The 16,830-nt window shown below is 43.3% G+C and overlaps 1 protein-coding gene and 1 pseudogene across 2 annotated transcripts in view; one reads left to right on the top strand and one right to left on the bottom strand.

The window, feature by feature from the left end:
• The window catches only part of WEE1 (WEE1 G2 checkpoint kinase), a 33,365-nt gene that overhangs the window by 770 nt on the left and 15,765 nt on the right, over positions 1–16,830 (top strand). The window contains exons 2-6 of one of the 2 annotated variants that reach the window (XM_006885424.1): positions 12,786–12,788; positions 13,176–13,779; positions 15,123–15,319; positions 15,740–15,803; positions 16,409–16,581. In XM_006885424.1, coding sequence (XP_006885486.1) covers positions 13,195–13,779; positions 15,123–15,319; positions 15,740–15,803; positions 16,409–16,581 — 1,019 coding nt within the window. In that variant the 5' untranslated portion in view covers positions 12,786–12,788; positions 13,176–13,194. Of the gene's footprint in view, positions 1–12,785; positions 12,789–12,930; positions 13,780–15,122; positions 15,320–15,739; positions 15,804–16,408; positions 16,582–16,830 lie in introns of those variants that run through there. The other variant, XM_006885423.1, reaches the window with a different exon arrangement.
• Positions 1,872–12,467, bottom strand: LOC102873889 (annotated as a pseudogene).

Below are 16,830 nucleotides of genomic sequence, written 5' to 3'. Positions count from 1 at the left end.
TTGTGGTGCTCAAGTATTTCATAAATTCTGGATATAAGTCCCTTATCTGATATGTTATTACCGAATACTTTTTCCCAGTCAGTGGCTTCCCTTTAGTATACATTATTTATCCTCTCTTTTCTTAGGTTCCTCCCAACTCTGCTGTCAGTCCCATTTTACAACAGTGGCACTATGCAGTATTTTTCCTTTTGTGACTGAGATAGTTCACTCAGTATAATGTCCTCCAGGGTCATCCTTTTTCTGTTAACAGACCGTTTCCTTTCACACAGCACCACCAAGGCTCCTAAGAGTCACCCATTTTGTATAGTATTTCATGAGTTCCCTGTTTTTCAATGCAGCATACTCTATCCATTTGTTTGTTGATAGGCACTTAGGTTGTTTCTAACTCTTTGCTACTGTGAACAAAGCAGCAATAAACATGAGCGTGCCCTGACAGCAGACTTACCCAATGCAATACATCTCTTCATTTCCTGACTGCTGGTGTCAAGGGTGTTGATTGTTGATCCAAGCACAATGAAATCATTGATAGCTTTAATCCTTTCTCCGTCTATCATGATGTTGTCTGTTGGCCCTCTGGTGAGGGACTTTGTTTTCTTGCATATCAAAGGCTGCAGTTCTTGATCTTTGCTGGTAAATCAACTGAGACTCAGAGCAATTCTACCTGTAACAGGACAAAATGCTGCCCAACCCTACATGATTCTCACAATAGGTATACTTAAGGCCACTGTTTCAGGCTCTGTGCTAATTAACCTCATTGAAAGTCTTCTCTTTCAATAGCCCCCTACTTTAACGAGCATGAAGTCTTTCTCTAGTGATTGGTTCATCCTAATATGTCCAAGTAGGAAGCTCTGGTGTCATAGGGGTTAGGAGTTGTGCTATCAACCTGAAGGCAGGCAGTTCAAATCCACCAACTTCTCTGTGGGAGTAGGATGATGGGTCATCTCATCCTGTGCAGTTTACAGCCTCTGAAAACCCACTGGAGGGCCAACTACGAATTGGTTCCAACTCCTCAGTACCTAAGAGCATGCCCAAAGAGAAATAAAGTCCTGCCATCCTCAAGTCTAAGCGCTCTGGCTATAGTGTTTCCCAAGACAGGTCCCCCCACCCCACCCCCACACACACACTCTTTTGGAACTTGGACTCAAATAGGTTAATGTACATTTTCCTTTTAAAATTTTGTTGTTGTTGTTGTTAGGTGCCGTCGATTCATAGACAACTCATAGCGACCCTATGAACGAACGGCCTGAGCATTGTCCGGAGGCAAGCTATTTCGGAAGTGGGTGCCGCTCCTACTTGCAGGCTTTTAAAATTCTTACAGGATTAGTTAATATTCTTATGCTATTAAATACTTAAAAGTGAGCCCTGGTCTTATAATCTGGCGGGAATTCTGCGGCTAACTCAAAGGCTGCACCTCTCTGGTGGTTCAAATCCACAAATCCACTAGTGTCTCCACAAGAGAAAGATGAGTAATCTCCTCCTGTGCATTTTACAGCCATGGAAGCCCAATGGAGGGTTAGCTATGTGTTGTTCCTGACTTCACAACAATGTGTTTGATTTTGTTGGGTGTGTGTGTGTGTGTGTGTGTGTGTGTGTGTGTGTTTGATAGGCTTTGAGATTTATATTTTTAAGTGACCAAATCTAGTAAAATGAAAAACATGTTTACTAAAACAAGTCCAAAGACAAAACAGGAAATGTGCTATAAAAATCAAAGCGTGCCGGCCCGCGTGATGAAGTGCCGCGAGCCGGACGCACTCCGAGCAGCTCCGAGCAGCTCCACGCCCGACCCGATGAGATCGCTGGAAGAAGAGGGCACCACAGGCTCACTCCACATCCTCTAATCACCCGTCAGTTTCGTCCTCCTTTTTAAAGAGCTAAACACAGGAGTCAGGCGAGGCACTGCCCCTGGCCGCACATCTGCCTGCCTGCACGGCCCCGCTGCTGTCCATGCCGGCCGCTATGCTCCTCAGCACATACTTGACTGTGTAGGCAAAGGCAGCAAACCCCACGATGACAAACAAATTCGCTAGTGCGCCCCCCAAGAGTCCGTGGTGGCGGTTAGCCTGCTGTAACCCCGGTGGATTTGGCCCAGCTGCTGGTGCATGCCCTTTGAGCAGTGGGGCCCCATGCTGGCCAAGGTGGGCCTCACCGTCAGGGACCACGTCTGGCAGAGGCAGGGTTGGGGGCCTGCTGTTGAGTTCTTTCTGGGCTTTCTGCTTCTGCTTAATTTCCTCCACGACATCAGGAAAGAGTTCACAGAAGACTTTGTCTTTGAGGTTGAATGCTAAGCTTTGTACAGCCAGTTGTCTTTTCGTGAAGTCTGAGGTCTCAATGCTGCCCAGCATGGGGCCCTTCTCCACCATGAAGCTGAGGAGCCTCTTGAGGATGGTGGAGACAGACCATGCTGGGTTCCACGTGTCAGGGTGGAAATCAGTGATGGACAAGCACAGCCTTGTGTTGCATTTAAATCTTCCATTGGGCGTTATCATATAAATACTAGGAGCCTTAAAGGGAAACTCTCGGGGGGAAAATTGGTTTTCCATGATAGTAGCCGCCCTCATAAGGAGTTATCTCAGGGCCTCGGACAACATAGTGCCATTCGAGGATGTTTGAGGGGAGGGGCTCAGCGCAGATATAAGGCACTGGGTCCTTCTTGATCCGAAGGTAGTCCTGTTTCAGTCTCTGATTCTAAACTGAGGAGGACTTGAAGTGCTTGCTGAAGAAGATTAAAAAAACTGCAGCCATCTCAACATCAAGAAAATTAAAACCTTCACCACTGGGCCAAGAGGAAACATCATGATAGATGGAAGAAAGTTTGACGTTCTCAATGGGTTCATTTTCTTGAATCCACAATCAATAACCTTGGTGCTAGCAGTAAAAAAATCAAGGGATTAAAAAAAATATTAAACACTATTACATGGTACAGTTTAAAAAAAATCAAGGGTTATAGTGCTCTGGGAAAATCTGCTGTCAGGGATTTCTCCAGAGTACTGAAGAATAATGATGTCAGTTTGAAGACTAAAGTACATCTGACACAAGTCATGGACTTCTAAATTGCTTGCAATGCATCTGAAAGCTGGACAGTGATTAAGGATGTAAGAAAAAGAATTCATGCCTTTGAGTTGTGGTGTTGGAAAGGAGTACTGAATATTTGATGGACAGCCAAGAGAATAAACAGGTCTGCTCCGGAGAAAGTGAAACGAGACTGCTCTTTGGAGACAAGAATAGTGACACTCCATCTCACATACTGTGGGCACATTGTTAGGATGTCAACATAAGAGAGGAGGACCCACAACAAGATAGACTGACATGGTGACTGTACCGATGAGCTCAAGTATGTTGTAGATGGTGAGAATGACAGCAGGATAGGGCAAGGTTCAGATCTGCTGTTCACAGGGCTGCTATGAATCACAGGAGACTTCAATGGCACATAACAGCAAAAACAATCTTTCATAATTAATATCAAACAACATCATTAATGTCACATGCAAGCAAGATTCTCCTGAAAATTATCCAAAAATGACTGGAGCAACACGTCAACAGAGAACTAACTGCCAGATGTACAGGGTGGATTTAGAAGAGGTCATGGTGCTAGGGATATTATAGCTAATGTTAGATGGCTCTTGGCAGAAAGCAGAGTACCAGAGGAATGTCTATCGGTGCTTCATTGACTATGCAAAGGCTTTTGACTGTATGGATCACAACAAGCTGTGAGAAGAATGGGAATCCCAGAACATTTGATTGTGCTTATGCAAAACTTATGCTTGGACCAAGAGGCAGTTGTCAGAACAGAGCAAGGAGACACTGCATGGTTCAAAATCAAGAAGGGGGGTATTGTCAGGGATGTATTTTGTCTCCATACCTTTCAATCTGTATATAGAACAGATCATCTGGGATGCTGGGCTGTACAAGGAGGAACGTGGAATCCGGATTGGTGGAAGATTCATCAACAACCTGCGTTAGGCAGATGACACAACCTCGCTTGCTGAAACTGAGGAGACCCTTAAGCACTTGCTGCAGAAGGTCAAGGATTGCAGCCTTCAATGTAGATTGAGTTCAACATCAAGAAAACAAAGGTTCTCACCACTGGGCCAATTGGCAGCATCAGTATGGATGGTGAAGAGATTGAGATAGTTAAGAGTTTTATTTTGCTCCATAGTCAACACTCTGGGTACCAGTAGCCAGGAAATCAAGAGGAGAATTTCTCTGGGAAAGTCAGCTGTCAGGGACCTCTCCAGAGTACTGAAGAGCAATGATGTCAGGCTGGAGACTAACGTGCGCCTGATCTGGGCAATTGCAAAAGTCTTTGCAATTGCGTGTTATGTATCGAAGAGCTGAACAGTGACTAGGGATGATAGAAGGAGAATAAATACCTTTGAGCTTTGGTGCTGGAGAAGAGTGTTGAATATACCATGGACTGCTAGGAGAACAAACAGGTTTGTTCTGGAGAAGGTGAAGCCGGGCTGCTCCTCGGAGTGAAGGATTCTGAAGCTTCGTCTGATATACTTCAGGCATGTTGCAAGGAGGGACCAGTCCTTGGAGAAGGACATTATATTTGGGAGAGTGGTGGAACAGCGCAGGAGAGAAAGACCCTAGATGAGATGGATTGATTCAGTGAATGGGGTGGTGAGAGTAGGTGTGTTGGAGACAATGAGGTTGGCACAGGATAGAGCAGGGTTCTTGTACATAGACTAGCTATGAGTCACAAGCAACTTGATGGCACATAACGACAACAACAACATTATACAAAATTAGTGTTATAGGGAGCTCTGGTGCCCTAGTGTCAAGAATGTGTGTTGCAATCAAAGGCACATGTCTTGAATCCACCAGATGCTCCGCTGGAGGAGGAGCAAATCTCCTCCTATGCCAGTTGGATACGATTCAACGGTACATAACAACAGCAACAACAATAATAACAAAAAACCACAAAAAAACCCGCAAAAATTAGTGTTATAAATGATGGAATGAAATTATAACTACAATGCTATAAAATAAAATTTATGTGAGTGATGGAATGAAAAAATCAATATAATTTATAAGCATTCTTTTAAATTAAAAATTAACTGAAAAAAAATGTGCCTGCTATGTAATTGAAACTGTCCCTTCCCCATATCCCACAAAAAACCTTATTGCCTTGTAGTGCTTGACATTTGTCCTGTGTTATTCGGGCACGTGGTAGGTTAAGGAAGATGTTATAACATAATAGTCACTCAATAGATAGCCAGGTAGTTGATTTCTACCTTTAGGACCTGGTTCCTTCTTGCCTAGTATCTGTTTTTGTGTGTATACTCACACCACCAATCAGCTGATGGTTATCACACACTACTGGCTCCTTTCTGTCCAATCAGCTACAGGATGACTTCATCTTTCAAGTCCCTTCTGAGCTGAAACCAGACCTTTTACAGAACTTTAAAACTGACTCATCCTTGAGTCATCAAGACAACAGTACCCAAACATTCTTGTTGCTACACAAAAGCCCAGCATGGGCTGTCTGCCTTATCTCCTTCCCCTCCCCCAATGAGGCAGGGCCACTTGACTCACTGCCAAAGAGTCATCATGTCTTTTCTGCTACAGTAATCTGAACAGAGCTAGTTTAAATAATCACAATGTGGCTAGCAAACAAATAGCAGTCCTACTTCATCCAGGTCATTTCCTGTGTATGCCACTAACCTAGAAGAGGAGGCAATTAGTCAATGGATTATCCAGATATTTACTGAATGAGCACCTGTTCTACTGGGCAAGCAAGCAGTTCTCTTAGTTTTTAACATTTCTGTGATTTTCTGTGACTGAAATTCATAAAGTGACAGAGAGAAAAGCAGGCCATTCTGCTTGGGTTTGATGTGGTTTGTTTTTTTTTAATCTGGAGAAGATGAAATTACTCAGTTTTTCTCCAGTAGAGAGAGATTATAAAATAGCAAACTGGAAGCATGACATTTTGACAAAAATCTTCATTAAGTTCTAGTTTTAAATATGTTCACTGAGGGCGTCTCAATTTTTTAAAAATTTTTTTTTACATTTATTGTTGCACTTTTCTTCTTCCTCATCCCACCCCAGTACACTCTTCTCTTTTAAAGAGTAAAAGTCTTTCATTGTTTTACAATCCATCCCACCAGGTCCACTCCACTATGCAGCCTTCGCTCTGGACTCTTGTCAGGACAAAAATACCTAACCACATATCCCTTTTAAACCGTTTTCTCCCTCATCTGTTTCAATGCAGTATATATTATTTATCCCATCTTTCTTAGTCTCCCTCCAACCCTGATGTCAGTCCTGTTTACAACAGTGACACCATGCAGTATTTGTCTTTTTGTGACTGAGATATTTCACTCCATAATGTCCTCCAGGGTCACCTATTTTGGATAATATTGTGTGAGTTCCTTGTTTTTCAATGCAGTATAGTATTCCATTGTGTGAATATACCACAGCTTCTCTATCCATTCGTTTGTTGATGGGCACTTAGGTTGTTTCCAACTCCTTGCTATTGTGAACAAAGCCATGATAAACATGAATGTGCATATACTTGCTTGGGTAGCAGTTATTGTCTCTTTGGGGTATATTCCCAGTAGTGGAATTGCTGGGTCAAATGGTATATTTGCAACTTTTTGAAAAAGTGCCACACTGCCTTCCACAGTGGTTGCACCATTTAACACTTCCACCAACAGTGAATAAGGGTTCCAGTTTCTCCACCACCTCACCAGCATTTCTTGCTTGCTGTTCTATTAAATTTGGCTATTCTTGAGGGCGTATCTCTTATCTAAAAACTATGGTCAGTGGTGTTTTCTCTTGAGAAAGTTCCTGCAGATAGTTTCAGTGCCACAGGCCTGGCCCGACTGCAGTTGACTATCAAAAATCTGTCAAGAGTATGGGCTTGTATAAAAGCTGACAGGAAGTTGAGATAACTGGAGCAAGCCTAAGGGTGACTTTCACTAAGGCTGAGTTTTGGGTATACACAGACAAAAGTCCCTTAGGATGGTGTCCCAGTGCTAACAATCTCAGGCAAAAACTGAAAAGGAGTTTCAAATCCTTAAACATTTGGTATATAATCTAGATAACTTGTACATGCATGCCAAAAGGGGGAATGTCTGGTGGCATAGGCTCTTGGGAGTTGTGCTACCATAGGCCATGCATGGCTCGCTGGTACTCTGAATTAACTAGAGGCAGCCTACAAAAAGCAACTTTTAATATATTAAATATAAAGTGAGTATAAACCGAATAGAGAATGAGTCGTTCTTGACTTGAAGGCAATGAGAGAGAGAGATACTAAAAGGGTATAACAGTGAGATTGGCACAGGACAGAGCAGAGTTTAGGGCTGTTGTACATAGGTTCGCTATGAGTTGCAAGTGACTTGACGGCACATAACAACAACAACAACAACAACCCTATATAAATCTTAGAAGGAGAAATGGAAATAGTACATTGTTGTTGTTATGTGCCTGTGGCTCATAACAACCCTATATACAACAGTCCTATACTTTGCTCTATCCTGTGCCAATCTTATTGTCTCTGACACACCTACCCCCGTTACCCCAGTCACCGAATCAAACTATCTCATCGAGTTAGTTGTCCATTAAAGGTTAACTATTCAAGAAAGGGTGATAATGTTTTATTTCCTAAAAATATATATTATGAGCTACTAGCTTTTTTTGGAGCTTTTCTCAAATTCTTGTCCCATTAATACTACCTCTGCTCTGATTTTATTTTCCTAAATAGTTGAACATAAATCCATATTAAGTAAACTTATTTTGGGGATATCAAGATTCCCATGTTGACTTTCTGATTACAATGCCTTTAACAAACATGAATTGATCTCAGATAATATTGCTATAGTTAAAAGCACACTCGCAGCACTTACCGAACACTGATAATTTGCAAGGAGTAGTGTTAGGCTCACTTAAACCACTGAACAAGGGAAGAATTGTACTTGCTTATGCTGTTTTCTCAACTGATGGGCACGTGGTGAAACAACCAAATAACCATACGCATCAGTGACTAAAAAGCCAAGGAACAGAGTAGAGAAATCCAATGTACACCTGAACTGTCAAACACGAGTTAGGAGTATCACGTTCTTATCTGAGGTCTGGATTTATGGTGTCAACTGGCAGTTGGCAACAGGTAGAGATTGGCTGAGGTGAGGTGAGCTTTGCTGAGAGAAAAGCAGAAAGGGAAAGGTGACTATGAAGAAAGACAGTTGAATTTTTTTTTTTGTATGCTATGGATTGAAGCTCAACATCAAGAAGACAAAGATTCTCACTACTGGGCCAACTGGCAGAACATGGATTGAAAAGAGACTGAAGTTGTTAAGTTACAGCCTGCCTGGCTCCACAATCAAGACTCTGGGCACCAGCAGTCAGAAAATAAAAAAAGTGGCATTGCATTAGGTAATCCGCACTCGGGGACCTCTGACAGTTACTGAGAAGCAGTGATGTCACTCTAGAGACTAAGGTGCACCTGAGTCTTTGCAATTACTTGCTATGCATCAAAGAGTAGGACAATGATTAAGGACTAAGGACAACAGAAGACTTGATGCATTTGAGTTGTGTGCTGGAGAAGAGTCTTAAACATACCATGGACTGCCAAGAAAACAAATAAGGTTTTCTTGGAGAGCGTGAAGTCAAGTTTCTCCTTTGAGGCTAGGATTTTAAAGCTCTATCTCACATACTGTGGGCATGTGGTCAGGAGGGACCAATCCTTGGAGAAGGACATCATGCTCAGAAAGATGGAGGGACAGTGCAGGAGAGGAAGACTCCAGATGAGATGGATTGATACAGAAAGCAGGGCAATGGGGGTAGGTGTGTCAAAGTCAGTTAGACTGGCTCAGAATAGGGTAGGCTTCAGAACATAGGATTGCTATGAGTTGCAGGCAAATTGATGGCACATAACAGTAACAACAACATTTGGTTTTTTTATGTTCTAAATAGACTTGATAAATGTGGCTTTCATTTTTATTTTTATTAGAACTCTATCCAAGAAGTTATCATTGCTCCAGAATCAGAAGCAAGAAAAGCAGAAGCCTAAGATTCAGCTTTGCCTAACGCTGACAAATCTTAAGAAACATACCTATAGATTTGATATCACCAAGAGAAACAATTCTTCATTCTAAAGGATCTTTCATTCAAAAGTATAAAGCTTGGGGTGGGGGGTGGGGTGACGAAAATGTGAAACAATGAATGAATTGAAATACAAGTTTTCTGTAAAAGCATTAATTAAAAAATTGTAGGAAAAAAGTATAAAGCTCATGTTAAGAGCATTCAAGTAAATGCTACATATAAAGCATTTGAGAGGGTGACTCAGGAAACTAAATTTTGAGGCAGAAATCTTTCTTGTCTTGCTGCTAAGGAAGGCAAATGATCTGACAAAGTATTAAAAAATCTGACAAGTTATCAAGGAAAGGAGATAAACAGGTTTAAGTTTGCTCTAACAGCTAAAAGGCCAGGACTTTTTTATTCAGTTATTATAACATGACCACAAGTGTGTCGATTCTAAGCAAAAATTGCTTAGCAACATTACAGTTAGAAACAACAGTGGGTGGGAAAAGGAATTGGAAATTTTAATTTTAGATGCCCCGGAGGTGGATAGGGGTTAAACTCATCACCCTGATTAGTACACTATGTGCTGACCTGAGGAGCCTGGCATTTAAAAAAAATCAGGACAGTCATTTAAAAGTTTCAGTTAGAACATTGCTGCAGTTAAACCTTAACATCTGTGCCTTTTCCTTGTTGCCTCTTCCAAGGTTTTTACTCATTTGGCAGTCTTTGTTTTAAATATCACTAGATTCTTAACTTTCCAGAAAACATTAAGTACACTGATACTTAAGGCCAAGGCACAGTGTTGGTTGCAGGAGTTCTAAAGACAAAAATACTGCCTCCTTGCACTTGGTGGGAAGACAGCTTGTTTAAGGATGAAAGGGTGTGAGGTGGTAGATACTGGGTAGGATGCAAAGTGTGGAGCAGGAATGTTTATTTTACCTGAAAATGGACAAAGATAAGGAAAACATTCATAACTGAAGTAATTTTAACAATAAGTCAGGTTTTCAGCTTCTCTTTTACTCCTTTCCTGGAGTCAGTCTAGATACATATGCTGAGAACTTACCTCTCTCATTCTCTGTGAAGTAGCTCCATTGGCACAGTTGATAAAGCACTGACATATTAATCAAAAAGTTGATTGTTCAAATCTACTAGATGGGAGAATGATGAGGTGGTCTAGTTGTGTAAAGATTTACAGACTTTGATACCCTTAAGGATCAGTTACAAAGTGAAAGTGGTGAAATAAGACAGTGGTTTTTGTTTTGCTTTACTATGCTTTGTGACAAATTAAATATTCTGGACCTATGAACCAGAAACTTTTTGCTTTCCATGCAGAATCTATGTCCTTTTGCCTACTATATCTCAAGAATTTTCTAGTTTAGGAAAGATGACAGATGGTAAAGCTAAACTACCCTATCTCTGCCACCAAAAAGAAAAAAATGTGTTTACCTCAGGAGAAGATAATTTGGACTGAAATGGGACTTTAAAGGTAAGTGGGAACAGTTGGTACCATTTGAATTCATGTCAAGAAGAAAAGATAATTTTTTTAAAAATCCAGATATAAAATATGATAAAGATCTCAAATAGGCAGATTTGTCTGCAAACAAGTCAACCTAATTTGCAACAAAGTCAATAAATATTTAAGTAAGGGCTCTATTAATTCTTCAACAAATAGTGAACACCTAAGACTCATTAGAATACTGTAGTATGATAGAAGTTGCTTCTTACACTCAAGGACCTTATTTTCTAGAAGGGAGTAATAATAAATAAACATACCTTTTTTACACATAAGCCTGTTAAGGCAACCAAGCAGTTTGTTGTGAAAGACTGAATGGGGGAAGGAACTCATTGAGATTGTCTGATCAACCACAGAGGATCCAGAAGTCTGACAAAGCACACTAGGTAGGGGAAGGTGGCTTGTTGTGGTGGTGTTGTTGTTAGGTGCCATTGGGTACGACTCATAATGACCCTATGAACAAAAGATTTGAACCCTGTTCTATCCTGTGCCATCCTCACACTTCCTGACATACAAGAGCTTTTGAGGCAGTCACTGTCAATCCACCTGGATTTACCTAGGTTCAGGTTGTTGTTGTAGTGTACCATACAGTCAGAATCAACCCATAGCTGACCCTCCACTGGAGCAGCTGGTGGCCTGAAACCACCCGTCTTCAGGGATTATAGCACAGCTTCTTGTCACTAGGCCTCCAGAGCACAACTCAGCTTATAGAATAGTAAAAAGTTTTCTAAAGCAATTTTTGTATTCCACATAAAATTGATAAAATATCACCTGTCTACATCAAAGATATTTGTTATCAGGGATGACAGAAGAATCAGAGAGTGTGCTAAAAACTGCCCCTTGCTTTTGGCCACTGTAGTAGATGAGAGAGTGTCTTTCCTTGAGATGAACAGTATGGAGTTCTTGTCCTCACAAAGCCAAACATTCATTTTGGAATAATTTATAAAAAGGGCACAGTGATACCTCAGTTGTAAAATAAGACAGTTGTAGATGGTTTCTTCAGTTGTTATTTGCCCATGTAAGAAGTGCTAAGTAGTGAGATGTGATACCTGAGTTAAGCCTTTGAACGACAGACATCACAAAGTTAATATCCATCAAGTATTTTAAAAAGAATGTGTTCAGGTCTTTCCTTCATAGGGTCGCTATCAGCCGTCTATGATTCAACGGCACTTAACAACATTTTAAAAAGAGACAATAGACATACAGGCAAATAGTCATTGTTGTTTAAAGACCATAAATACTGTCCAATAGAAATCAAAACAGAACTCTATTAACAGACATTTAAAAAAAATACCAGAATCCACCAGGTACATAGTCTAATGCCATTGCTGGCAAGTTCCCCACCCCTCAGAACATCTAACCAAATCCTACTTCTAGGAATTTATCCTAAAACAAAACAAAACAAAACAAAAAACAGCAGAGGGAGAAAAAGAGATGGGACAATATTATAGAGGTGCTAATTACACCTGAAAAACTGGAAGATACTGCAACAATAGGGACTAAGTAGGATTTTTTCCCCCTCCACTTGCGTTTTAATTTGCAGTGAGCTATGCCAATCGGTCTTGTCAACACTTACTTGCCCACGTGCTGGCAAATATAAACACAGTGGTGGCGTGGTGGGCACTTGGGCGACAAGTGCTGATGTGTGTATTTACTGTGAGCATGTCTGGATGAGCAGCAGAGGTGCAAGATAGATTGGAGAAGCTCAACTACCTGTATCCACACTCAGAACCAGAGAGCTAGAAAGAAAAGTACAACTTAGAAGCCGCCCCCATAGCCGGTGTGGATGACTTGACACCTTACGTGTCCTCTTGCTTGCTGATTTCATTGTTTGGGCTAAGCAAACCGGTTCACACTGTTCCGGAAAAAGTCCTGAGGCATGAGTCACCACTCTCAGCTCAGACTTCGACCGGGGAGCGTGACTGTCCATGGCCACGCCTACAACACCCCTTTGGCCCCGTGGTAAGCGACATGGAACACAAGTCTCCTAGGGGCAGCGCTAGAGCATGGCCGCTCCTGCACGCTGGGACCCTAAGGCTTAGGCCAGGCCTGCGCACGGCTCCGCCAGGGCGAGTAAATTTCCCTTTGGTCCTTCTAGAAGGCCGCCTTTCCAGATCCGCTAGACCCGGCCCAGAAAGTCCCTCGTGCGGTCAAGGGCCCCAGCCCGGGCCACTTCTGCTCGCTCATAGGCCCGCTGAGACTCGGCCCGCCCAGGCCTCACCCAGCGCGGAGCTGGGGGCGGGACGAGCGGGTTCGCGCCAAAATCGCGTAGCTAATCCCGCCCCCGCGGGCTACGTAGCGCCCTCCTTTTTTTTCAAACCAGGGACTGGGCTGGGATTGGTGGGCTGCGCTCTCACGTGGTTAACGGTCGCGGGAAGCCGCGGAGGCGGAACCTGAGACTAGACTTGCGGAGATCCCTTGCCTTCGTTCCTGGACCGCTCCGCCTCTGCTGGATAGTCCCTGCTGCTACTACCACCGCCGCCACCACCTCCTGCAGCCCCGAGCGACCCAGAGCCACAGCCCATCGGTGCCCCTGACCTGCAGCCGCGGCTACCGGGCGCGCCCAGTCGCACGTGGCGGACCCGCCCCCTGTGCCGGCTGTGCCCTGGGCTCTGGGCCTAGGTTCTCGGATCGCCAGCCCCGGCTGCAGGGCCGCGATGAGCTTCTTCAGCCGGCAGCGACCACCGCCGCCCCGCGGTGCCGGGGTCTCCTGCACCTTGCGGCAGAAGCTGATCTTCTCTCCCTGCAGCGACTGTGAGGAGGAGGAGGAAGAAGAGGAGGAGGAAGGCAGTGGCCACAGCACTGGGGAAGACTCAGCCTTTCAGGAGCCCGACTCGCCGCTGCTGCCTGCACGGAGCCCCCCGGAGCCCGGGTTGGAGTGCCGCCGCTCGCCCGGCCCGGCCCCGGGCAGCCCCGGGGAGCTGGAGGAGGACATACTGTTGCGGGACGCCTGCCCGGGCGCCGACGGGGCTGGCGGCGGGGCCGAGGGCGACTCGTGGGAGGAGGAGGGCTTCGGCTCCTCGTCGCCGGTCAAGTCGCCGGCGGCCGCCTACTTTCTGGGCAGCTCGTTTTCGCCGGTGCGCTGCGGCGGCCCGGGGGACTCGTCCCCGCCGAGCTGCGGAGCGCGCCTGGACGGCGAGGGCTTCTGCTCGCCGCTGCCGGATTACCCGGGCACCCCGGGCACCCCGCAGCGCATGACCTTCGGCAAGCTGCGGCTTTTCTACACGCCACACACGCCCAAGGTGAGGACGGGAGGGCCGCCCGGGCCATTTAAAAAGGCCGCGGCGCCGGGAGCCGAGCGGGGGGCCCGCTGCCGGGCTTCGGTTACATAACCGCCCGGCCGCACCCCCTCTCGCTTCCCTGCGCCGCCACACCAGACTTGGCAGCCCCTCTTTTGGGCCCTGCCCAGAAGGTAGCCGTTAAGATTATGTAACTGAACAATGAGCCTCGTCTGGAACTTCTTCATCTTTCAAAGGGGCTGATCGGCGCCGGCCAGGTGGCAGGTGATTAGACGCCGGGGCCGCCCCGAGCGTGTCACCCCCGAGTGTGGCACCGGGACGTGCGCTGGAACGATGCTGGCCAGGCCACCTGACACTCCCGGCGCCGCAGCCAGATGGTGCCTTTTAAATTGCGGTGGTCGCCTTCTGTAATTTGGGCGCCGCGTGCAGGAGGAATTCAGTTAAAAAACCTAAAAACTCCACAACACAAGTACTCATCATTAAATTTCAGTCGGGGATTTTTAGGGGAAAGTTTTGCTTCCTGATTTGAGAGAAAAAGCCCACCCTTCCAGACACTTAACTGCAGTACTAAAGACTCAGATAAGTCAAGGTAGCATTTAAGTTTCTTTGTTTTGAGTAATTATCTCCTTATCCCCGGTGGATAGAACCCAAGTTTGTTGTCTCCAGCCAAGTACGTTAATTTGCAGAGGTTAGACACATTAGTGTTGTTGCTTGGACCCCCTTAGACTTTTCTGTTAAAGCTAAATAAATATCTTGAAATCATTAAAGGTTGAGCACCTGTTTGTTGAGTGGGAAAAGATTCTGCAGCTAACCTCATCTAAAAATGTATTAGTAGTAGATCTGAAAACGGACACTTCAAATAGGAATTGATAAAATCTATATAGGAAGTTAACTTTGCTGGAGAGTCGGTGTAAGGCAATCTCAACCTCTGGAATGGGTGTACTTTTGAGCTACACTCTTAGCCAGTTTGCCCAAGGCGACCACTGGAACTTGCAGTAGTGGCTTTCAAAGCCCTATTTAGAAAGAGGGGGAGGGGCGCTTCGTTGGGCCTTGCTGACTCCTTTCTGTTTTTAGGCATATTGAATGGGTCGGTTTGTTAACTGCTAGCCACTATAAAAAATTGTAATTAACCTTTTTTGTAGTTGGAAACTGATTTTACTTGGCTGTCCTGTTGAGAAAAGGTGCTTAGTGTATAACTGAAGACTCCATACCAGTTTTTTATTTTGCTTCAGATAGAACTGAGCTTTCTTGTGTTTCTTTTGACCTATGCATTCAGTCACCAGAAAATCTTGAATGTTGGCTTGAGAAGGGTGTCTGATTCTAAAATCTCTATTTTCCTTCCCTAGAGTTTGCTTTCCAAAGCTCGAGGAATAGATTCCAGCTCTGTTAAACACAGGGGTGGTTCTCTGTTCATGAATTCTGGAAAAAGGGAATTTGACGTGCGACACACTCCACAAGTGAATATTAATCCCTTCACTCCGGATTCTCTATTGCTTCATTCCTCAGGACAGTGTCGTGGAAGAAAGAGAACATACTGGAATGAGTAAGTAATTTCTTAATATTAATTGCTTTCCAGGGCTTACCAAATTTAGTTTTTTTTCTGGATGACATGACATGAACGTGCTCTGAAATTTTTTCTACTAATAGTACTCGATTCTCAGGAGATGGGTGGGAAATAATCAGCTATGGAAGAGGAGGAATAAAAAGTCCACAGTTTGTGGGAAATCTGGTGTCAAAAATAAGTTAGCCAGTAAGAGTATATCCAGCAAGACTTTAATTGTGATACATAATGATGCTGTTGCAATTTATTGGTTAGTGAATCTAACAGCTGGGCTTATGTTTGTGAAATGAAAAGACTTTTCTGATATTTTTATCTCACTGATAGTCTCCTGTACATTTGTCAGAAAGAATTTTGATATATATGTTAAGCATATTAATGGAAAAAATACTTTCTTCCCTCCAGTTCCTGTGGTGAAGATATGGAAACCAGTGATTATGAATTTGAAGATGAAACAAGACCTGCTAAAGTACTTAGCTAGCTCTCTTATTTTTTCCTAATTCTTTCTGAAATTTGGTATTCTGCTTCTTAACAAATTACCACATATAACTGTTAAATGAGTATTAAAACATATGGTATAATGATTTTTTTAATTTCACACATAGACCTAGTCCCTATAGCAAAAATCATTTTCATATTTTTATATAGTTTTTATTTTCATTGTGATTTTTAATGACATTTTACACAAAAATTGGACTTTATTCATTATTACACATTTCCTCCCGTCCCCGGTTCACTTTCTTTTTTAAATATTCATTTGTTATAGTTTCCTTCCTACCCCAATCCACTTTGCAATGTGCCTCTTATTCTAGACACACATATAATGCCTAATCATATATATAATCGGTTTAGTCTTTCCTTCATCTGCTCTAATGCAGTGTTCATTATCTATTTATTCTTTTCTTGTTTTCCTCTTAACCCCTGCATGTCATCTTGCTGCAAAACAGTGGTGTTATGCAATATTTGTCCTTTTGTGACAGATTTTTCACTCAGCATAATGTTTTCCAGGGTCACTCTTGTTATGTACACTTTCATATTTTTGTGTTACATGCATGAATACACTTTTTATTACAGAGAATTACAATTACTGAAAGCAACATGAAGTCACGGTATGCAACAGAATTTCATGAACTAGAGAAAATTGGTTCTGGAGAATTTGGCTCAGTATTTAAATGTGTGAAGAGACTGGATGGATGCATTTATGCCATTAAGCGGTCCAAAAAGCCATTGGCTGGCTCAGTTGATGAGTACGTATTAAAAATTTTGTCTTTTGTCCATTTGAACCTTCTCTGCACAGTCACTTGGTGTCCCTCTCAAGTCTACTAACAAAATCCCGTTTGCTACTTGGGACCAGCTTCTTTCTCAACTCTTCCCCTCCCCCAACAGTACATGTATAGCTTATATATTTTACATGTATAACATGTATAAACCCATGTGATAAAGTATATACTATGTTTATATCCTTTTTACAAAAAACACTGGAGCACAAAAAAATA

The sequence above is a fragment of the Elephantulus edwardii genome, unplaced genomic scaffold (genome assembly GCF_000299155.1).
Source record: "Elephantulus edwardii isolate Elephantulus edwardi_28Jun2011 unplaced genomic scaffold, EleEdw1.0 scaffold00044, whole genome shotgun sequence".
NCBI lineage: Eukaryota > Metazoa > Chordata > Mammalia > Macroscelidea > Macroscelididae > Elephantulus > Elephantulus edwardii.
The sequence above is the reverse complement of the archived record's forward strand: the minus strand, read 5'-3'. Positions and strand labels throughout refer to the sequence as shown.